Source organism: Rhinoderma darwinii, chromosome 7 (assembly GCF_050947455.1).
Source record: "Rhinoderma darwinii isolate aRhiDar2 chromosome 7, aRhiDar2.hap1, whole genome shotgun sequence".
Taxonomy (NCBI): Eukaryota; Metazoa; Chordata; class Amphibia; order Anura; family Rhinodermatidae; genus Rhinoderma; species Rhinoderma darwinii.
The window spans coordinates 143,550,923-143,574,807 of record NC_134693.1 but is presented as its reverse complement, the minus strand read 5'-3'; the positions used below and the strand labels follow the sequence as shown (position 1 = coordinate 143,574,807).

Below are 23,885 nucleotides of genomic sequence, written 5' to 3'. Positions count from 1 at the left end.
CCTGCCCTAGTGACCCTGTCCCCTCACACCTCCTCCAGTCCCTCTCCCCTCACACCTCCTCCAGTCCCTCTCCCCGGCTGTCACTAGTCACATGACTAAAATATTTAACCTCTCTCTTTCCTCTGGTATCTTTCCCTCCGCTTTTAAACATGCCATTATAAACCCATTATTGAAAAAACCAACTCTTGACCCATCCAGCGCTGCCAACTACCGACCAGTCTCTAATCTGCCCTTCATCTCCAAACTCCTGGAACGCTTGGTCTACTCTCGCCTTATCCGCTATCTCTCTGCTAACTCCATTCTTGACCCCTTACAATCTGGTTTCCGCACTCTACACTCCACAGAAACTGCCCTTACTAAAGTCTCAAATGATCTCTTGGCGGCTAAATCGGACGGTAAATCCTCTCTCCTGATTCTTTTGGATCTCTCGGCCGCCTCTGACACTGTAGACCACAAACTCCTACTTAACATGCTCCACTCTATTGGCCTCAAGGACGCGGCTCTCTCTTGGTTTTCCTCCTATCTCTCTGACCGCTCATTCAGTGTGTCATTTGCTGGTTCCACCTCTTCTCCTCTTCCCCTTGATATCGGGGTTCCTCAGGGATCAGTCCTAGGTCCGCTCCTCTTTTCTCTCTACACAGCTCCTATTGGACAAACCATCAGCAGATTTGGCTTCCAGTACCATCTCTACGCTGATGACACCCAATTATATACCTCTTCCCGTGACATCACCCCTGCTCTAATACAGAACACCAGTGATTGTCTGTCCGCTGTCTCTAACATCATGTCCTCTCTCTATCTGAAACTGAATCTTTCTAAAACTGAGCTCCTTGTGTTCCCACCATCTACTAACCTCCCTAAACCTGATGTCTCTATATCTGTGTGTGGCACTATCATAACTCCTAAGCAGCACGCCCGCTGTCTCGGGGTTATTTTTGACTCCGATCTTTCCTTTACTCCTCACATACAATCACTTTCACGCTCCTGTCATTTTCACCTCAAAAACATCTCCAGAATCCGCTCTTTTCTTACGGAGGAAACCGCCAAAACTCTCATTGTTGCTCTGATTCACTCTCGTCTTGACTACTGTAACTCATTACTAGTCGGTCTTCCCCTCACTAAAGTCTCCCCTCTCCAATCTATCCTCAATGCAGCAGCCAGGCTCATCTTTATGACCAACCGCTACACCAACGCCTCTAATCTGTGCCAGTCACTGCACTGGTTGCCCATCCCCTTCCGAATAAAATTCAAACTTATTACTCTCACCCACAAAGCTCTCCACAGTGCTGCACCTCCTTACATCTCCTCCCTCATCTCTGTCTACCACCCTACTCGGACTCTACGTTCTGCCAACGACCTTAGATTAAAATCCTCCATAATCCGAACCTCCCACTCCCGTCTCCAGGATTTCTCTCGTGCTGCACCCGTCCTCTGGAATGTGCTACCCCAGACAATCAGATTAATTCCCAATATCCACAGTTTTAAACGTGCCCTGAAAACACATCTATTTAGACCGGCCTATAACATTCCCTAATCTGACTCCTTTCCATGGCCCTCCATTTAGATTAGTCATCAGAATAAGATTCCCTCACACTCCTTCTCTTCATGTCCGTCATACACGGATACCGGCTGGTGACCGGCTCATGCAGCTTTATGTTACCACCGCATGTGTATAAAAATGGCCGGACCATTGTACAGAACAAACACTGTTACACGTTGTGTCTCCCTTATGTCCTCATAGATTGTAAGCTCTTGCGAGCAGGGTCCTCACTACCCAGGTTTGAATTGTAAATGAACTTTGTCACTATGTAATGTCTGATATTGTTTGTTTCATGTTCCCTCTAAATTGTAAAGTGCTGCGTAATATGTTGGCGCTATATAAATAAAGATTATTATTATTATTATTATTAATAGTGAGTGCAGCTCTGGAGTATAATACAAGATATAACTCAGGATCAGTACAGGATAAGTAATGTAATGTATGTACACAGTGACTCCACCAGCAGAATAGTGAGTGCAGCTCTGGAGTATAATACAGGATGTAACTCAGGATCAGTACAGGATAAGTAATGTAATGTATGTACACAGTGACTCTACCAGCAGAATAGTGAGTGCAGCTCTGGAGTATAATACAGGATATAACTCAGGATCAGTACAGGATAAGTAATGTAATGTATGTACACAGTGACTCCACCAGCAGAATAGTGAGTGCAGCTCTGGAGTATAATAAAGGATATAACTCAGGATCAGTACAGGATAAGTAATGTAATGTATGTACACAGTGACTCCACCAGCAGAACAGTGAGTGCAGCTCTGGAGTATAATACAGGATATAACTCAGGATCAGTACAGGATAAGTAATATAATGTATGTACACAGTGACTCCACCAGCAGAATAGTGAGTGCAGCTCCGGAGTATAATACAGGATGTAACTCAGGATCAGTACAGGATAAGTAATGTAATGTATGTACACAGTGACTCCACCAGCAGAATAGTGAGTGCAGCTCTGGAGTATAATACAGGATGTAACTCAGGATCAGTACAGGATAAGTAATGTAATGTATGTACACAGTGACTCCACCAGCAGAATAGTGAGTGCAGCTCTGGAGTATAATACAGGATATAACGCAGGATCAGTACAGGATAAGTAATGTAATGTATGTACACAGTGACTCCACCAGCAGAATAGTGAGTGCAGCTCTGGAGTATAATACAGGATGTAACTCAGGATCAGTACAGGATAAGTAATGTAATGTATGTACACAGTGCCTCTATATAGAAAATGGTGATGTGAGGTGGACATACTTGTTACTGATCTGGGTTGAATGAGGTTTTATGATATTTAATATATTCCACATTGTGCTGGGGGCAGAAACCTGAACTAATATGTAAATTGATGACTCCTGAGACAGTTACTGCCGCTCTGTGCGACTTTTGCAGAATTCTGGGCTGCAGCAAACCTCATGTATAATATATAGGGACATGTCTATGTATTGTCCCCAGGAGCGCAGACGTTACCCCCCAGACACGTACCGTGAATAAGGCGCAGAGTCGCTCCAGCTTCTCCGGGTTCCTGGGGCCTCCATTCTTGTTGAGCCGAACCATGAACCTCTCACTGAGGGGAGACAGAGGTTAATTTAACAGGGAGTGACAGAAGACACTGAGGAAATGAACGAGACAGACAGGTGGCAGGACCTGGGGCGTGGGCATGTGGGTGATGGGCGGACAGATGAGGGGTGAATGGAGGAGCCGGGGCGTGAATCACCTGATCTGACGGGCCTCCCTCATGTCGTAGAGTGAGAAGAAGAGGTCCACGTCCTCCCCGATGTTGCTGTGTGTGAAGCTCTTCAGGTTGAGGAGAAGGTGGTGGGGGATCGGGGCGCGAGGCTCCTTGTGTCTCTGCCTCAGGGTGTCCACCTGTGACAGCAAGTCAGGTCACCAGCCTGGATCCAGAACCTGTCCTCTACCCACCATCACAATGCCACCCGCAGCTCGCCCAGAATCCTCCTGTATGACCCCATCACTGGGCACATCGGGTCACCGCTGAGCGCCCGGTGTCTGCCCCTCTGTGTCACTGGACTGGACGGAGTGCTGATGGGGGGGGGATCTATTTCCTTCCTTAAGAACTCCCCACATAAATTAAGAACCCCCCCCCCCCCAGTTAATATCAAGCCGAATTTGCCTTACAGAATTCTGGGAAAGCTGGGTGACCAGCCCTGTGAGAGCTCTAACGGCGGCCATATTGAGTCCTGAATGGCAAGTCTTAGCTGTGCAGCAATCTGGGGGGGGGGGTGCATCACCCACGGGCCGTTATTGCGAGCACTTCAGACCTGGCAGAGAGTCGCTCGTTCTGGACACTTGTATTATTTTGACCCCGACACACGGTGATCCTACCATCACTCCGCTGTGGAATGGGGATCCACATAATCATCTCCCCTCCCCCATCTGTCACCCCGTTTTCTCTGCCCCCCACATACCTGGTTGGTGCTCTGCTGAACATTGTGTCGACTTGACAGATGCTGTAGAGAAAATAATACATTGTCAGAACCGCACACGTCAATGTCATCCCTGAGTGACAAAGGGGCGAAACCGCGAGCAAGAAGCGTAGAAGCGAAACCGACATCGCACGCCCGCGGTAATTGTATTAATTGATGGAAAATCACCAGATACAAACGATGCAAAGAATGAATGTAAGAAACACGATCAGTGACTGGAACATGCGCATCTAGAGGCAAATATTCCTCACAGCTGAAGGTTTGTAACAATGTATCAGCCTGATTGATCAGCTGACTGATTGCTTAGACTCGATAAAACTGTAAAAGGCCATCAGCTGCGTGAGCAGGAATGGATTTTTCGACATAAATAATGTTTCCAGTCACTGACAGCAAGCATAGATGTTGAAAACGGTGAGAAACTGAAACACAAAGTATATTAGAAAATAGCAGAACTTATATGACGATTAAATAGAGCAGACAAACATCAGTGTGAGGTGTACAGGGGGAACAATCACACCCACTAAACCGCCCCCCAAATTTACACACAGGGGAGGTCAAATGAAAAGACTTCCTGTTCTGTGGAGTCACATGATTCTTTTCAGAGCTGCTTACTGGCTGAGAGGGATCATGTGACACACCATGTGACTCCACAGAACCAGGAAGTGCTTTCTTTTCTTACACGGATGCTCTAATTCACAGAACACGGACACCGGTTTTGGGCGCAGTCACATGACGCGGCGTATTTGTCTGGACTTCCCGCAATGTAAAAATCTGAAAAACGTTACAATGCAATTCAATGGGAGGAATATTCCGCAACTCAGGCAGATTTCTTAATGTCGTGCGTTACAAAATATTTTTCCCATTGGATTACATTGTAAAGTGTGACTGCACCGCTGATGGGCACACAAGTCTATACTGAATGTGGCACTACAAGGCCCAGCTCTCTGCTAGCAGCTATTACTTTGTGGTCGGCAGCCTGGGGCTCTCCAGCCATTGGGAAACTACAACTCCCATCGGTGCCTTAGAGCCACAAGCCATCAGTGCATGCTGAGAGCTGTAGTGTTTTGTTTTCTCCGCTCACCCAAGTGCATAAAAAGTGCAGAGGTGCCACTCAAAAAGTGCACCAGGATGCGGCCCATCGCAGCCCTTCTCTTAAAAGAGAGAGGCCCTGTATAACCATTCCCCGACCCTCCAAACCATAGGCCAAGAGGATCGATGATCAATGATCGCCGCTCGCCGAACCTCAGGGAGACCGACCCAACAACAGCCCAAGGCTTCTGCCTGGGCTGCCACCCCAGGGTCCACCTTGGAGCATGCATCTGGGTGCACCCCCCCTCCTCAGAAGAAGGGAGGCCAGGTTGTAGGGGAAAACGGAACCAGATGGCCACACATTTTCCCCCTAGACCTCAGGAGGGTCCCAAATGGCGCCGCATCCCGAAAATCCTGTGACAAACGCACAGTGGAGAGCTGCTTCACCACCACCAGAGATGAAGGAACCGTTCACACATCTCACCATCTTGTATAAGTCGGAGACGCTGATCTGCTCAGAATCCACTGCTTCAAACTCCTTGCGAGGAACTAAGTCCAAACCCAGGTGTCTGAAAAGAGAGAGGAGAGAAGCGGCAAGTTATGGAGCGGGCGGCGCTGGTACCTCACCACTCTCATTGGCTGCCCTATGACCTTGTGACTCACTCATTGCCCCAGTCCAGACGCACGGTCAGGTGTCTCTTGACCTCTCGCACCTGGTCCTGGGTAAGGTGACCCGACAGCAGCTGCCTGCGCAGGTCAATCACCTCGCTCATCACATGCCGCAGCTTGTAGAACAGGTCGATCTTGTGCTTCTACAGGGGAGAGACATCCAAGGTGGAGCGAGAGGACAGCAAAGGAGTGCGGGAGGGAGAAGAGAGGACAGCAAAGGAGTGCGGGAGGGAGACGAGAGGAGACAGCAAAGGAGTGCGGGAGGGAGAAGAGAGGACAGCAAAGGAGTGCGGGAGGGAGAAGAGAGGACAGCAAAGGAGTGCGGGAGGGAGACGAGAGGAGACAGCAAAGGAGTGAGGGAAGGAGAAGAGAGGACACAAAGGAGAGCAGGAGGGAGAAGAGAGGACAGCAAAGGAGTGCGGGAGGGAGAAGAGAGGACAGCAAAGGAGTGCGGGAGGGAGACGAGAGGAGACAGCAAAGGAGTGCGGGAGGGAGACGAGAGGAGACAGCAAAGGAGTGCGGGAGGGAGAAGAGAGGACAGCAAAGGAGTGCGGGAGGGAGAAGAGAGGACAGCAAAGGAATGCAGGAGGGAGAAGAGAGGACAGCAAAGGAGTGCGGGAGGGAGAAGAGAGGACAGCAAAGGAGTGCGAGAGGGAGAAGAGAGGACAGCAAAGGAGTGCGGGAGGGAGAAGAGAGGACAGCAAAGGAGTGCGGGAGGGAGAAGAGGACAGCAAAGAAGTGCGGGAGAGAGAAGAGAGGACAGCAAAGGAGTGCGGGAGGGAGAAGAGAGGACAGCAAAGGAGTGCGGGAGGGAGAAGAGAGGAAAGAAAAGGAGTGCGGGAGGGAGAAGAGAGGACAGCAAAGGAGTGCGGGTGGGAGAAGAGAGGAGACAGCAAAGGAGTGCGGGAGAGAGGACAGCAAAGGAATGCGAGAGGGAGAAGAGAGGACAGCAAAGGAGTGCGAGAGGGAGATAAGAGGACAGCAAAGGAGTGCGGGAGGGAGAAGAGAGGACAGCAAAGGAGTGCGGGAGGGAGGAGAGAGGACCGCAAAGGAGTGCGGGAGGGAGAAGAGAGCAGACAGCAAAGGAGTGCGGGAGGGAGAAGAGAGGACAGCAAAGGAGTGCGGGAGGGAGAAGAGAGGACAGCAAAGGAGTGCGGGAGAGAGGACAGCAAAGGAGTGCGAGAGGGAGAAGAGAGGAGACAGCAAAGGAGTGCGGGAGGGAGAAGAGAGGAGACAGCAAAGGAGTGCGGGAGGGAGAAGAGAGGAGACAGCAAAGGAGTGCGGGAGAGAGGACAGCAAAGGAGTGCGAGAGGGAGATAAGAGGACAGCAAAGGAGTGCGGGAGGGAGGAGAGAGGACAGCAAAGGAGTGCGGGAGGGAGAAGAGAGGAGACAGCAAAGGAGTGCGGGAGGGAGAAGAGAGGACAGCAAAGGAGTGCGGGTGGGAGAAGAGAGGAGACAGCAAAGGAGTGCGGGAGAGAGGACAGCAAAGGAGTGCGAGAGGGAGATAAGAGGACAGCAAAGGAGTGCGGGAGGGAGGAGAGAGTACAGCAAAGGAGTGCGGGTGGGAGAAGAGAGGAGACAGCAAAGGAGTGCGGGAGAGAGGACAGCAAAGGAGTGCGAGAGGGAGAAGAGAGGAGACAGCAAAGGAGTGCGGGAGGGAGGAGAGAGGACAGCAAAGGAGTGCGGGAGGGAGAAGAGAGGAGACAGCAAAGGAGTGCGGGAGGGAGAAGAGAGGACAGCAAAGGAGTGCGGGTGGGAGAAGAGAGGAGACAGCAAAGGAGTGCGGGAGAGAGGACAGCAAAGGAGTGCGAGAGGGAGATAAGAGGACAGCAAAGGAGTGCGGGAGGGAGGAGAGAGTACAGCAAAGGAGTGCGGGTGGGAGAAGAGAGGAGACAGCAAAGGAGTGCGGGAGAGAGGACAGCAAAGGAGTGCGAGAGGGAGAAGAGAGGAGACAGCAAAGGAGTGCGGGAGGGAGAAGAGAGGAGACAGCAAAGGAGTGCAGGGAGGGAGAAGAGAGGAGACAGCAAAGGAGTGCGGGAGGGAGAAGAGAGGAGACAGCAAAGGAGTGCGGGAGGGAGAAGAGAGGAGACAGCAAAGGAGTGCGGGAGGGAGAAGAGAGGAGACAGCAAAGGAGTGCGGGAGGGAGAAGAGAGGAGACAGCAAAGGAGTGCGGGAGGGAGAAGAGAGGACAGCAAAGGAGTGCAGGAGGGAGAAGAGAGGACAGCAAAGGAGTGCGGGAGGGAGGAGAGAGGACAGGGATTAATCTCTTTCTTCATCCGCTGCAGAGATCTGTCACAATGTGCGCGTGTGTTCAGGATCCGCTGTGTGCTTATCATAGAGCTGAACTGCTCGGATCTATGTATTATCTGCAGGTCCAGGATCCACTGGGGGATAAGACCTCGTGAATATAATAAAGCCTCATCAATGTTCTGCAGCTTTGTAATAAACGTTGGGTGTAAATTCCTCACCGTTTTCAAGATTTCTGCTTGCGGTCAGTGAATAGAAACAGTCACCATTTACAATCTCGTTTACCATCTTATATGGGCTAAACACAGCAGCAGCACAAATCTCTCCTGTCCTGATAGCTCTTATCTGCACTGATACATTGTCACAAGCCTTCAGCTGTAGGAGCAGGACGAGACCTTTATGGGTTTTCAGCCTCTGGATGTAAACAAGAATGTTCCCATTCACCGACAGCCAGCAGAAATCTTGAAAATGGTGAAAAACAAAATGATATTATAAAGTTGCAGAACTTTTTCTTACATGACGAGTTTAGCCTACGATCACCCCTGAACCCCACCTTTTACCACTTGGAAAACTAGAGCCAGGGGAACGAGAATCAATTAGAAGACTCCTCTGATTAAAAAGCAAAGTGATAAGTTCTCTTCTCTCAAGTATATTTTATATACTTCACTATAACTGTCCAATAATCCAGAAGATCTGACAGTCCGGCACGCATCGGGCCTGGTTAGGGGTGGATTAAGAGACTGTTACTGTACTTTTCTGATCTTGGGGTTCCCTGGTCACATGCGTTCTGTTGGGTTTGCTCTGTGCTCATACATCAGATGCATCGCTGCACTCCCTGCTGGTTCAGGGTCTCTCTACTGTGGTGTATTGTGAGAGATGAATGTACATTAGAGTAATGCAGAATGCAGTGCAGCCAGTCCTCCGCACTCCTCACACACAGCACTGCAGGTTCCAGCAGTCGCTGCCGTCACTGTAGTCGCATCCTCTGACGTCACTTACCGCTGTTATGACATTGCTCTGACATGAGATGCTTTTATTTGGCTGCTGCGGTGGTCTCCCGCCTGCAGCCGCTTGTTCTCTACTGTGCTGCTGAAATGAAATGCAATCGTGTCATTGTCTTATCTGCCACTTACAGTAGAAGATCTGCAGCAGTGAGTGGGCAGAAGACGGAACATGCACAGATTTGCTGTATTCACCCTTCAGTGACATCATCAGAAGACTGAACCGAGGGGCCAATCCCAGCGAGCGCAGAACTATAGATGTGGCGGAAGCTTTTAGCTCATTTGCAGGGTGCACATAAAATGCTATTATTATTTTTTTTTGCATTACTTTGCTTTTCTTATCTTGTGCTGTCTTCAGTTTTCTACTCTAGTCACATCCAGAGCTGTATTTACATTTCACCCCAACACCCCTAGCATCATGGATCGGATGCAGTTCATTGTGAGAAATGGATTTATCTCTTCGTTAGACTATTATAACACTGCATTACAACAGGAGTGGAGTTTCTTCTACTGTTCAGCGCATGGTATGAAGAGAACATTACGTGGAGACGCTGAACCAGCAGGGGGCAGCGCGGAGATGTCAGGTTCTGCAGTCTCTAAATTAGAAAAGGAAACCAGCTGAATTGTCGTTTTATCTCAGGATATTCCTGGAGTATAAAACCAGATGTAACAGCAGAATTTTGAGTGCAGCTTTCGTTGTAACTAGAATATAAGACATGATGTTATAGCAGAATACAGACTGCAGCTCTGGTTGTGACTGGGGTATAAAACTAGACAAAAGCAAAAGGATTTAGAAAGTTACCCAAGCTGCAGACGCTCAGAAAAGACATATTTTTTTTACATTTCCTTACACGGTGACGAATGTCAGCTCTCTGAAACACGTGGAAGGCGGCGAGGCGCGTGTGTGGATACGGAAGCTTTACATGACCCCGGAATTCAATTTCAAGAGCATTTAGCATTAACAACATGTGGGGCCGGGATCTGTCAATCACACAAAGCCGCTCAGGTCCGCGCCGGCCGCCCTCTCGCTCTTGATCGCTTTTCTGGATTTCAGCCAAGGCTACGCGTTTCCGTCTCCTCAGCGAGTTGCTTTGGTAACTGGGACAAACCAGTAACAATTAGCGGTAATCGAACGTCCAGAGACCAAAGGAATCTACAATGAATACGGACAATGGTCGTGACACATGGGGGTAAAGGGCAGGAGATGGCATATGGAAAATGAGGGCTGCCCTTGCTTTTCAGGCAGATGTAGCAGAGCTGGAGTTGTCATTTGCTTCTCTCGTGTAGAGTAATAAGTCACTGCGTGAAACTAACGCTGTAGAGTTACCTGGAAAAACCACAGAGAACACACACGTGACACACTCAGCTCTGCTACTTATATAACCTCAGCTCTGCTACATCTGCCACACGCAGGACGATGTGCCCCTGATCAGAACAGATCTGCTGCACTCAACGCTTCATTCAAGAACGAGAGAAATACAGCAAATTCCATTCATCGGCACTTATTATTCTGCAGGCTTCAGAGCTGAAATCTCCAGCATTCCCTGCTTGTTCAGTGTCTGTCAAGAGCTTACTTTGGTGATTTGCATTCTGGGATGTGTCTGTCCACAAGCTTGCTGATTGTTTCCAGTAACAACCCAAGGATCATAGAAAGCAGATGGGGGGAAACAAGGAACAAGTCATTTTACAAAGATGGTTAGAGTGGCGCCACCCAGCACCAGACGGGGCCCCGTTTTAATCTCTGCTATGGGGCCCCATCTATTTACACCCCTGAAACAGGTCATAAAAAACTCTAACTAGCACCATCAGCACAGACATGCAGTGACCTGGTGCCTGATCAGGGGCAGACTGGCAGCCGTCGGCTCGGTCATTAGTGAGATGGTTTATAATGCCGCCTGGCACGCGGTCGGTAACTCTTGGCAATGAGTTTATAGACGCCGACGGGCATCTCCCATAGAAGCGATGGGTCTGTCTGAGACAATCCTGTGATCAGCCATGTGGAAGGAATCCTCACTACAATATTAATGCCGCCAAAATGGTATAAATGTCTGTTAAATCATCGCCGGCGCCAGGATCCCGTCCGTCACAAGCGCTCAACAGAAAATTACGATTCTACTGCACCTGCGTTTATTTGTCGGAGCGCCGACGTCCCGGGCTGTCAGAAACGCACCAGGTAAAGTGTGAGCCCGGATATAGCAATCCACAAATCCTGGCAGGAACGAGGGGCTGGAGTACGGAGACGTCTGCGCTGATTCTCAGGACTTGTCAGTCTGACTGGAACAAGCCCATCAGCTGTGTGAGCAGGACTAGGTCAATCCAGAAGATCGTCTAGTGCAATTGTAACAAACATCTAGGCACTGAAAACCAGTCCTCACTTCCAATTCCTCACCATTTTCAAGATCTCTGCTGCCTGTCAATCTATGGAATATTATTATTATTATTACCTCCATAGAGCTAAAACTTCTTACAGCTGGGAGTTTGCTACAATGTATCAGTGTAGGCAATCCTCTGTGAGCTAAACACATCAGCCGTACAAATCCCCCTCCTGTCCTCATGTTATAATGTATCTGTCTAGAGTCAATGCTGCGTATATCACAGAGGAATATCTAAACTGGTTACAACTGTAACAAACTATCAGCTGTGAAAGTGAATGCACAAGAGGGGTTTTCAGCCTCTGAGGTTTTGTTACAATTGTATCCAGTCTAGACAATGCTCTCCAGACCGATACATTGTAACAAGTATCAGGACAGGAGAGATTTGTGCTGCTGCTGTGTGAAGCTGACGGAGGATGGTCCGAGCTGGCAGGCCAAGTGCCGGAGCCGCTGCGTGACGGACAGGGCGCCTGCCGGATCTCACTGACTTGAATGGGTTGCGTCTGGTTCTGTTCAGGGTGTCCGTGGTTTTACTGTAAAAAAAAGCAAAGAACGCTGCGCTATTGGCGCCGGCATTATTTACTGGATCTGCGACGGAGGTATGAGCTTAGCCACACATTGTAACAAACCCTCAGCTGTGTGAGCAGGATTTTCAGCTCGGAACATAAAGAAGAATGTCCTAATTCAATTACAACAGGAAAAATCTTAAAAATAAGGAGGAATTGAAACACAAAGTTTATACTAACAGGTCATGAAGGTTCCTGTTCTGTTGTACAGTATTTCACTTAGCAGCAGTTTGTGCCCCAGAGCTGCTTTTCCTGCTGTTAATAAGGACAGGACAGAAGTTGTAACTGTAGTCAGCCATATTGGAAGCTATGGAGCTGAATCTTCTGGTCACCCGGTCACCCAGCTGCATACAAGTGTACACAGACCCTTCCCTGCTCTGACGTCCATGACCTCGCAGTATAACATGATATATGTGAAGTGATAAAGTCTTATATCCAATAAAGTCATCATTATATCGGATGTGATGCGGCCATTCCTCCGCCGCCTCCGTGCCGTCAGTTTGGGGCTCATTTCACTTTTTGTTCTCAGTCACACTCGGGGTACAGGCAGAAATAGGAGAGAAGTGAGTGGGCACAGAGCGAGAGAAGAGGGTGCGTGGGAAGCGCGGGTTTGCTTGGTCTCCATGGAAACACTCAGCACGGAGCCCGGATCCTGCCAGAAACGGGTTAATGGGCTGAACCGCAGATGCGCAAGTTCACAGCAAGATGACAAATGCAAAGAATCCGCCGAGAAAATAACAAGATCCCGATCCAAGGAGGGTCAGCGCAGGACGCCAAGTCTCCGAGAGAAGGATCATGTCTTATACTCCAGTCACAACCAGAGCTGCATTCATGGCTGCCAATCAACTCTAGGTAATATCTTATATGCAAGAAAGTGTGGTGCATTGCATTGTGGGTGGTTTCTCTTGAAGTCAGTAAACACTACATCTCCCATAATGCAGCACAGCAGAGCACACTCCTACACAGCGACATACAATACAAATAAGAATTGTCATTGTCACAACAACATTTATAAATAAAGCTTCACCACTGTACAATGAAATCTTATGCAGCCTTCTCAGACTTTGGCACCAACCCCCCCCCCCCCCCCCCAAAAGACACAAATGCACTGAGGAAAGTGGGCTTTAGTGTTTCAGTTCCTTACCCCAATTTCTCATTTCCAAGATATGTGCTTGCTGTCATTGAATGGGAACATTCATGTTTACATCCAACCTGTACGTCCTAAATACTTCTCACAGCTGAGGGTTTGTTACAAGTGTGTTCAGTCTATACAATCCTTTGTAAGCTATTCACCCTAGACTGATACAATGTAACAAACAAGAAAGGGGAAAGATTTGTGCTCCTGATGCGTTTACTTCAGAGGATTGTCCAGACTGGATCCAATCGCAGGAAACCTTCAGCTGTGAGAGCAGGACTAGGTCAGGGTCAGTTTTCAGCTCTGCATGTTCACAAGAATGGTGCCACTTACTGACAGCAATCAGAGATCTTGAAAATAGTGAGGAATAGAAACACAAAAGAAGTCTGCAGAACTTTCCGTATACAGTGATGACGCTTTGTGTTTTGGACGCGCTGGACTCCATTTTATACGACGACACCAACAGGTGAGAACGACGTCATCGGGGGACGCGCAACATCTACACAATCTGAGACGGAAACGGCAAACCGCGAATCTGAGATTCTGCCGTCCTGAGACCCACATCAGTCACATCAGTCACATGGGGGTAGAAATCCGCCACAAATTCTACCGGAAATTCAGCGGTGGAATTACTTTTGTGGCGTATTTGCGTTGCATCGAAGTCTATGAGGACGAAGAAAACGCTGCGGAAAACGTCAACATGTTCAGTAAGAGCGGAGTTCATCGCTGCAAAAATGACGCCGCATGTGATTGTCAGCTCTTCGGTCCACCACATGTGATTGTCAGCTCTTCGGTCCACCACATGTGATTGTCAGCTCTTCGGTCCGCCGCATGTGATTGTCAGCTCTTCGGTCCGCCGCATGTGATTGTCAGCTCTTCGGTCCACCACATGTGATTGTCAGCTCATCGGTCCGCCACATGTGATTGTCAGCTCTTCGGTCCGCCGCATGTGATTGTCAGCTCTTCGGTCCGCCCCATGTGATTGTCAGCTCTTCGGTCCGCCCCATGTGATTGTCAGCTCTTCGGTCCGCCACATGTGATTGTCAGCTCTTCGGTCCGCCACATGTGATTGTCAGCTCTTCGGTCCGCCACATGTGATTGTCAGCTCTTCGGTCCGCCACATGTGATTGTCAGCTCTTCGGTCCGCCACATGTGATTGTCAGCTCTTCGGTCCGCCACATGTGATTGTCAGCTCTTGGGTTCGCCGCATGTGATTGTCAGCTCTTGGGTTCGCCGTGCACGGTGCTGTTCTTCTGACGTGTATCCAGGTGGGCGGCCCCCGTGCAACTTATTATTGGTTTATTCCGATTACTGCTGACAGAGCGGATTCTATGTAGGCAGAAGGACCCCCAGGATCCCGGAGGGGGGGACGGACAGTATTTCTGGTTCTCACCTCCCGTTATTTCACTTCGGCCAAGTTACAAATCTGAAAACGTAAGCATCTAAATCCTGAGGGTCGCCGCAGATTGTACCCCACAAATCCCCCGACCGCTGCCAACACGTGGGGGAGGGGAGGGGGCAGCGGAGGATCTACACGTCGTGGCAGGAGGGCAGCGATGGAGGCGCAGGGAGAATATGAGGAGGGGATTTGCACATTGGGAAGGGTCAGGCTGTCTAAATGGGTGGGGGAGGGGGGCGTACAGAAATAATGTCATTGTAAAAGATGAAGCCGCCCGGGGGCTCGTCCCAAACACTCAGAAACTGGGTCACCGTATTAAGGTCAAATCAGCACACGGGCGGCGGAGGAAAGAGCGAGAGTTATAATACGTTACATGATGGGGGGTGATGAAAGCAACAGTATCACACAGGACAGGATTAGATACACAGCTCAGCAGACAGTATCACACAGGGCAGGATTAGATACAGAGGCTCAGCATACAGTATTACACAGGACAGGATTAGATACAGCAGACAGTATCACACAGGACTGGATTAGATACAGCAGACAGTATCACACAGGACTGGATTAGATACACAGCTCAGCAGACAGTATCACACAGGGCAGGATTAGATACAGAGGCTCAGCATACAGTATCACACAGGACAGGATTAGATACAGCAGACAGTATCACACAGGACAGGATTAGATACAGCAGACAGTATCACACATGATAGGATTAGATACAGAGGCTCAGCAGACAGTATCACACAGGACAGGATTAGATACGGAGTCTCAGCAGACAGTATCACGCATGATAGGATTAGATACGGAGTCTCAGCAGACAGTATCACACATGATAGGATTAGATACGGAGTCTCAGCAGACAGTATCACGCATGATAGGATTAGATACGGAGTCTCAGCAGACAGTATCACACATGATAGGATTAGATACGGAGTCTCAGCAGACAGTATCACGCATGATAGGATTAGATACGGAGTCTCAGCAGACAGTATCACACATGATAGGATTAGATACGGAGTCTCAGCAGACAGTATCACGCATGATAGGATTAGATACGGAGTCTTAGCAGACAGTATCACACATGATAGGATTAGATACACGGCTCAGCAGACAGTATCACACATGATAGGATTAGATACACAGCTCAGCAGACAGTATCACACAGGATAGGATTAGATACAGCAGCTCAGCAGACAGTATCACACAGGACAGGATTAGATACACGGCTCAGCAGACAGTATCACACAGGATAGGATTAGATACAGCAGCTCAGCAGACAGTATCACACATGATAGGATTAGATACAGCGGCTCAGCAGACAGTATCACACATGATAGGATTAGATACAGAGGCAGAGCAGACAGTATCACACATGATAGGATTAGAAACACGGCTCAGCAGACAGTATCACACATGATAGGATTAGATACCGCGGCTGAGCAGACAGTATCACACAGGATAGGATTAGATACACGGCTCAGCAGACAGTATCACACATGATAGGATTAGATACAGAGGCAGAGCAGACAGTATCACACATGATAGGATTAGATACAGTGGCTCATCATACAGTATCACACATGATAGGATTAGATACACGGCTCAGCAGACAGTATCACACATGATAGGATTAGATACAGCGGCTCGTCATACAGTATCACACATGATAGGATTAGACACACGGCTCAGCATACAGTATCACACATGATAGGATTAGATACAGCGGCTCATCATACAGTATCACATGATAGGATTAGATACACGGCTCAGTAGACAGTATCACACATGATAGGATTAGATACAGCGTCTCATCATACAGTATCACACGATAGGATTAGACTCCATAACATATATGTTTGTATAGATGAAGCTCCCCCTAGTGGTGGCTGCAGGATTCCAGTTTTATCATTTAAAGGGCAGCAGTCATTAGAAACTATAAATCCCCCTCCCTCCTCCTGCAGCTCCTATGTGGAGCAGCCAGTGTGCAGTTTGCAGATTTGGGGTCTTTTCCGTCCTGTTCATTTTCTCCCTATAACTGTGCTGAGTGGCGCTCTCTCCCCCTGCTGCCCCCTCCCCTCTCCCAGGCAGCGAGACTGCAGCATCATCCCCCTCATCCCCCTCCCCATTACTGGCTATGGAGGTTTGGGCTGCAGACAGGGAGAGGGGGCTACACGGCCGGCATGAGGGGTAGATAGCAGCAGCCTAGGGGGCACGATTGGGGAGAGGGGCACAATTTATGGATTAAAATAAAAAAAGAAAATGCTCTGCCTAAAACCAAGTGGACGCTGCTGGTAATGCAGGAGGTGTCGGCACGATGGGAGCGGCGCCAAAATATCGCAGCGAGGAACGTCAGACCAAACGTATAAAAATAAAACTGGAGGTCGGGGGTGGATATTCCAGATCAATACAAAAAGGGCAGACGAGCCAGGGGAAGGGGGTTCTGGGTGGTCACATCCGGAGAAGCCTCCAAGGTCCCGGCAACATTCACGTGTATCACATACCGCGCCAATCACAGGCGTCACGTGTAAATCTCATGAAACCATATACCATGCACCTCCGGGACTATACGCCGCTCTGCACCTCCGGGACTAGGCGCCGCTCTGCACCTCCGGGACTAGGCGCCGCTCTGCACCTCCGGGACTAGGCGCCGCTCTGCACCTCCGGGACTAGGCGCCGCTCTGCACCTCCGGGACTAGGCGCCGCTCTGCACCTCCGGGACTAGGCGCCGCTCTGCACCTCCGGGACTAGGCGCCGCTCTGCACCTCCGGGACTAGGCGCCGCTCTGCACCTCCGGGACTAGGCGCCGCTCTGCACCTCCGGGACTAGGCGCCGCTCTGCACCTCCGGGACTAGGCGCCGCTCTGCACCTCCGGGACTAGGCGCCGCTCTGCACCTCCGGGACTAGGCGCCGCTCTGCACCTCCGGGACTAGGCGCCGCTCTGCACCTCCGGGACTATGCGCCGCTCTGCACCTCCGGGACTAGGCGCCGCTCTGCACCTCCGGGACTAGGCGTCGCTCTGCACCTCCGGGACTAGGCGCCGCTCTGCACCTCCGGGACTAGGCGCCGCTCTGCACCTCCGGGACTAGGCGCCGCTCTGCACCTCCGGGACTAGGCGCCGCTCTGCACCTCCGGGACTAGGCGCCGCTCTGCACCTCCGGGACTAGGCGCCGCTCTGCACCTCCGGGACTAGGCGCCGCTCTGCACCTCCGGGACTAGGCGCCGCTCTGCACCTCCGGGACTAGGCGCCGCTCTGCACCTCCGGGACTAGGCGCCGCTCTGCACCTCCGGGACTAGGCGCCGCTCTGCACCTCCGGGACTATGCGCCGCTCTGCACCTCCGGGACTATGCGCCGCTCTGCACCTCCGGGACTATGCGCCGCTCTGCACCTCCGGGACTATGCGCCGCTCTGCACCTCCGGGACTATGCGCCGCTCTGCACCTCCGGGACTATGCGCCGCTCTGCACCTCCGGGACTATGCGCCGCTCTGCACCTCCGGGACTATGCGCCGCTCTGCACCTCCGGGACTATGCGCCGCTCTGCACCTCCGGGACTATGCGCCGCTCTGCACCTCCGGGACTATGCGCCGCTCTGCACCTCCGGGACTATGCGCCGCTCTGCACCTCCGGGACTATGCGCCGCTCTGCACCTCCGGGACTATGCGCCGCTCTGCACCTCCGGGACTATACGCCGCTCTGCACCTCCGGGACTATACGCCGCTCTGCACCTCCGGGACTATACGCCGCTCTGCACCTCCGGGACTATACGCTGCTCTGCACCTCCGGGACCATACGTCGTCGGTGTGGCTTTCCTGTGCTTCCATCACTGAATAGAACACGCGTTACTACAGCAACAGCAGGAAAACATCAGACAGAAAACCCCTTCAGTGCCGCAGCGCGGATAGTGACAGCCCCCGAGACAGCGAGACTTGTACAGCGCTGCACATCAACCGCCGCTTCGTCACAGTGTCAGATCCTTCAGTGTCGGGCAGGGACTCACCACGTACAGCTGTTTCCACAAAGAAGACCATTCCTGCAGCGTGGACGTCACCTCCGTGACGAGAGGGTCTTCCACGGGAACCACGGTCTCATACTGCCTGCGGGGGAGAAGACAGAGTCACATGAGGACGGACATCCCAACACTGCAGCCCCCCGACATAGGAGACAGCCCCCCCGACATAGGAGACGGCCCCCCGACATAGGAGACGGCCCCCCGACATAGGAGACGGCCCCCCCACCATAGGAAACTGCCCCCCCGACATAGGAGACGGCCCCTCGCCCGACATAGGAGACGGCCCCTCGCCCGACATAGGAGACGGCCCCTCGCCCGACATAGGAGACGGCCCCTCGCCCGACATAGGAGACGGCCCCTCGCCCGACATAGGAGACGGCCCCTCGCCCGACATAGGAGACGGCCCCTCGCCCGACATAGGAGACGGCCCCTCGCCCGACATAGGAGACGGCCCCTCGCCCGACATAGAAGACGGCCCCTCGCCCGACACAGGAGACGGCTCGCCCGACATAGGAGACGGCCCCTCGCCCGACATAGGAGGCGGCCCCTCGCCCGACATAGGAGACGGCCCCTCGCCCGACATAGAAGACGGCCCCTCGCCCGACACAGGAGACGGCTCGCCCGACATAGGAGACGGCCCCTCGCCCGACATAGGAGACGGCCCCTCGCCCGACATAGAAGACGGCCCCTCGCCTGACACAGGAGACGGCTCGCCCGACATAGGAGACGGCCCCTCGCCCGACATAGGAGGCGGCCCCTCGCCCGACATAGGAGACGGCCCCTCGCCCGACATAGAAGACGGCCCCTCGCCCGACACAGGAGACGGCTCGCCCGACATAGGAGACGGCCCCTCGACCGACACAGGAGACGGCTCGCCCGACATAGGAGACGGCCCCTCGCCCGACATAGGAGACGGCCACCCCGACATTGGAGACAGCCCCCCGACATTGGAGACAGCCCCCCGACATTGGAGACAGCCCCCCGACATTGGAGATAGCCCCCCGACATTGGAGATAGCCCCCCGACATTGGAGATAGCCCCCCGACATTGGAGACAGCCCCCCTCGCACAGAGCTGCAATGATGGAGGAGCTGATGATTATATATTCAATAGAACCAAAATTATACTGGAAATTCTGTAACATAAAACATTAGAAAAGACAAGATCCTTCCGGGGTCTCGAGAGCACTGGTGTAAAGAGATAAGAGAACCCCCCCTGCCAAATACTGTGGTAAGGAAGTGTCCAATACTGTTACCATGAGGTCTCTACATTGACAACTACTTCCCCACACCTGCAACTAGGTGTCAGACTCCTCCCCTCACATACACAACTATCAGCTGCTCACAGTCATGTGACAACCAAGCTCCGCCCAAAAATTAGAAGTGAAGCATCATGGGACATAAAAAAAGTGATTTTTGGATCTCCAGTCTGATGGCCGGTAATGTGATTGTGAGATGATTGGAGTTATAGTCCCATCTCTGTGAGGGACATGGACATAGTGGGACCGGGCGGGTGTCACTACATGTACAGGACCACTCCTCTGTCATTTAGTCATCTGTGCTCCAGTAGAATACAGCTATGATCAGTGACTCTCGTAGTCTGAAATCCACCTCCTGTCCCATCACGAGCTGCTACTCTGTCCCTCACCATGCTTTACACAGCAGCTCTGCTCCATTGGGGCCAAACTATGATCACTGACTCCAGCTTATCTGCCCTGACTACTGGAGTATGAGCTAAGAGGCTCCCATAAGAGGCTCAATCTGCTACTCCGTTCCTCACCATGATTTATACTGCAGCTCTGCTCCATTGGGGGAACAGCTATGTCAGTGCATTATTGTCTATCGGCTTTAGCTGGCAGGGAACCCCAATTCGTTCAACATGCCCCAAAAGAGCATAGGAAAAATAAGATTATCCACGGCAAAGACCCCTTAAAATGCGGCAATAACGGGCGACACCGTGGTCAAGGGTTCAGTGCCCAACCAGGGCTCCCAGGACTAGTACAGTCCACTCTGCGCCGGCGCTCCGGGTGTGATGGCGACTCTTGCATGGAGTTTGCATGTTCTCCGGGTTTTTTCAGTTTCCTCCCAAGCGGCGCAGGAAGGTGAATTAACCCCTGAATGTGTCAGACGTGGCGGAGTAAGACGTGGCCTTCATATAATATAGACATGCCGGACTAGAAGATTCTGGACTATCAGGTAAGTCAAAACTGAAATGCTGATATATTGGCAGATTAGTTGAGGCTCAGGGTTCCTCCGGCTCCGCTGATTGGTCTCTTTCTTTCCCTCCAGTGGGGTTTCCAGATTATCGGAAGTGCCCTGTATGACGCGGTTATCCCGGGACCGCCTCATTATTACGTTAGGTCCTTATTATAACCAGCGACAGAGGTCGGGACAATATTCACCTTTATTCTACATTACATGTGACATCCCCGAAACGTGCCCGAATCTCTACACCCCCCACCCTGCCCCCGCACATACACCCCATGACAACCTACTGAACGACCACAGCTCCTAGCCTGGCATATCATACATATAACATAAGATGGCACAGCCTGGCATATCAAACATATACACACATCACATAAGATGGCACAGCCTGGCATATCATACATATACACACATCACATAAGATGGCACAGCCTGGCATATCACACATTACATAAGATGGCACAGCCTGGTATATCATACATATACACACCTCACATAAGATGGCACAGCCTGGCATATCACACATATACACACATTACATAAGATGGCACCGCCTGGAATATCATACATATACAAACATATCACATATGATGGCACAGCCTGGCATATCATACATATACACATATCACATAAGATGGCATAGCCTGGTATATCATACATATACACACCTCACATAAGATGGCACAGCCTGGCATATCATACATATAACATAAGATGGCACAGTCTGGCATATCACACATATACACACATTACATAAGATGGCACAGCCTGGTATATCATACATATACACACATCACATAAGATGGCATAGCCTGGTATATCATACATATACACATATCACATAAGATGGCACAGCCTGGCATATCATACATATACACACATATTACATAAGATGGCACAGCCTGGCATATCATACATATACACACATATTACATAAGATGGCACAGCCTGGCATATCATACATATACACATAAGATGGCACAGCCTGGCATATCATACATATACACACATATCACATAAGATGGCACAGCCTGGCATATACATATACACACATAAGATGGCACAGCCGGTCACATCATACATATACACACATATTACATAAGATGGCACAGCCTGGCATATCATACATATACACACATATTACATAAGATGGCACAGCCTGGCATATCATACATATACACATAAGATGGCACAGCCTGGCATATCATACATATACACACATATCACATAAGATGGCACAGCCTGGCATATACATATACACACATAAGATGGCACAGCCGGTCACATCATACATATACACACATATCACATATGATGGCACAGCCTGGCATATCATGCATATACACACATCACATAAGATGGCACAGCCTGGCATATCATACATATACACATATTACATAAGATGGCACAGCCTGGTATATCATATATATACACACATATCACATAAGATGGCACAGCCTGGCATATCATACATATAACATAAGATGGCACAGCCTGGCATATCATACATATACACATATTACATAAGATGGCACAGCCTGGTATATCATACATATACACACATATCACATAAGATGGCACAGCCTGGCATATCACACATATACACACATATTACATAAGATGGCACAGCCTGGCATATCATACATATCACATATGATGGCACAGCCTGGCATATCATACATATACACACATAAGATGGCACAGCCTGGCATATCATACATATACACACACATATTACATAAGATGGTACAGCCGGTCATATCATACATATACACACATCACATAAGATGGCACAGCCTGGCATATACACACATCACATATGATGGCACAGCCTGGCATATCATACATATACACACATCCCGTATGATGGCGTGGCATATCATACATATACACACATCACATAAGATGGCACAGCCTGGCATATCATACATATACACACATATTACATAAGTTGGCACAGCCTGGCATATCATACATATACACACATATTACATAAGTTGGCACAGCCTGGAATATCATACATATACACACATAAGATGGCACAGCCTGGCATATCATACATATACACACATTACATAAGATGGCACAGCCTGGCATATCATACATATCACGGCACAGCCTGGCATATCATACATATACACACACACACACACACACACACATATTACATAAGATGGCACAGCCGGTCATATCATACATATACACACATATCACATAAGATGGCACAGCCTGGCATATCATACATATACACACATTACATAAGATGGCACAGCCTGGCATATCATACATATACACACACATATTACGTAAGATGGCACAGCCTGGCATATCATACATATACACACATTACATAAGATGGCACAGCCTGGCATATCATACATATACACACATTACATAAGATGGCACCGCCTGGCATATCATACATATACACATATCACATAAGATGGCACAGCCTGGCATATCATACATATTTACATAAGATGGCACAGCCTGGCATATCATACATATACACACATATTACATAAGTTGGCACAGCCTGGCATATCATACATATACACACATAAGATGGCACAGCCTGGCATATCATACATATACACACATAAGATGGCACAGCCTGGCATATCATACATATACACACATAAGATGGCACAGCCTGGTATATCATATATATACACACATCACATAAGATGGAACAGCCTGGTATATCACACATATACACATATCACATAAGATGGCACAGCCTGGCATATCATACATATCACATATGATGGCACAGCCGGTCATATCATACATATACACACATATCACATAAGATGGCACAGCCTGGCATAAACACACATCACATATGATGGCACAGCCTGGCATATCATACATACACACACACACACACACACACACACACACACACACACACATATTACATAAGATGGCACAGCCGGTCATATCATACATATACACACATATCACATATGATGGCACAGCCTGGCATATCATACATATACGCACATCACATAAGATGGCACAGCCTGGCATTACATACATATACGCACATCACATAAGATGGCACAGCCTGGCATATCATACATATACACACATATTACATAAGATGGCACAGCCTGGCATATCATACATATACCCATATCACATAAGACGGCCCAGCCTGGCATATCATACATATACACACATTACATAAGATGGCACAGCCCGGCATATCATACATATACACACATATCACATACAATGGCACAGC

General features: G+C 49.9%; 1 protein-coding gene across 12 annotated transcripts in view; it reads right to left on the bottom strand.

Annotated features, from left to right (window-relative positions):
* Positions 1–23,885, bottom strand: part of DOCK3 (dedicator of cytokinesis 3) — a 115,689-nt gene that overhangs the window by 41,672 nt on the left and 50,132 nt on the right. For 6 of the 12 annotated variants that reach the window (XM_075831947.1, XM_075831940.1, XM_075831941.1 and 3 more), the window contains exons 5-11: positions 18,418–18,514; positions 8,942–9,031; positions 5,689–5,837; positions 5,510–5,594; positions 3,979–4,020; positions 3,267–3,418; positions 3,035–3,116 (exon numbers count right to left, since the gene is read on the bottom strand). In XM_075831947.1, the coding sequence (XP_075688062.1) occupies positions 3,035–3,116; positions 3,267–3,418; positions 3,979–4,020; positions 5,510–5,594; positions 5,689–5,837; positions 8,942–9,031; positions 18,418–18,514 (697 nt within the window). The remainder of the gene's footprint in view (positions 1–3,034; positions 3,117–3,266; positions 3,419–3,978; positions 4,021–5,509; positions 5,595–5,688; positions 5,838–8,941; positions 9,032–18,417; positions 18,515–23,885) is intronic. The other 6 variants (XM_075831942.1, XM_075831944.1, XM_075831943.1 and 3 more) reach the window with 2 other exon arrangements.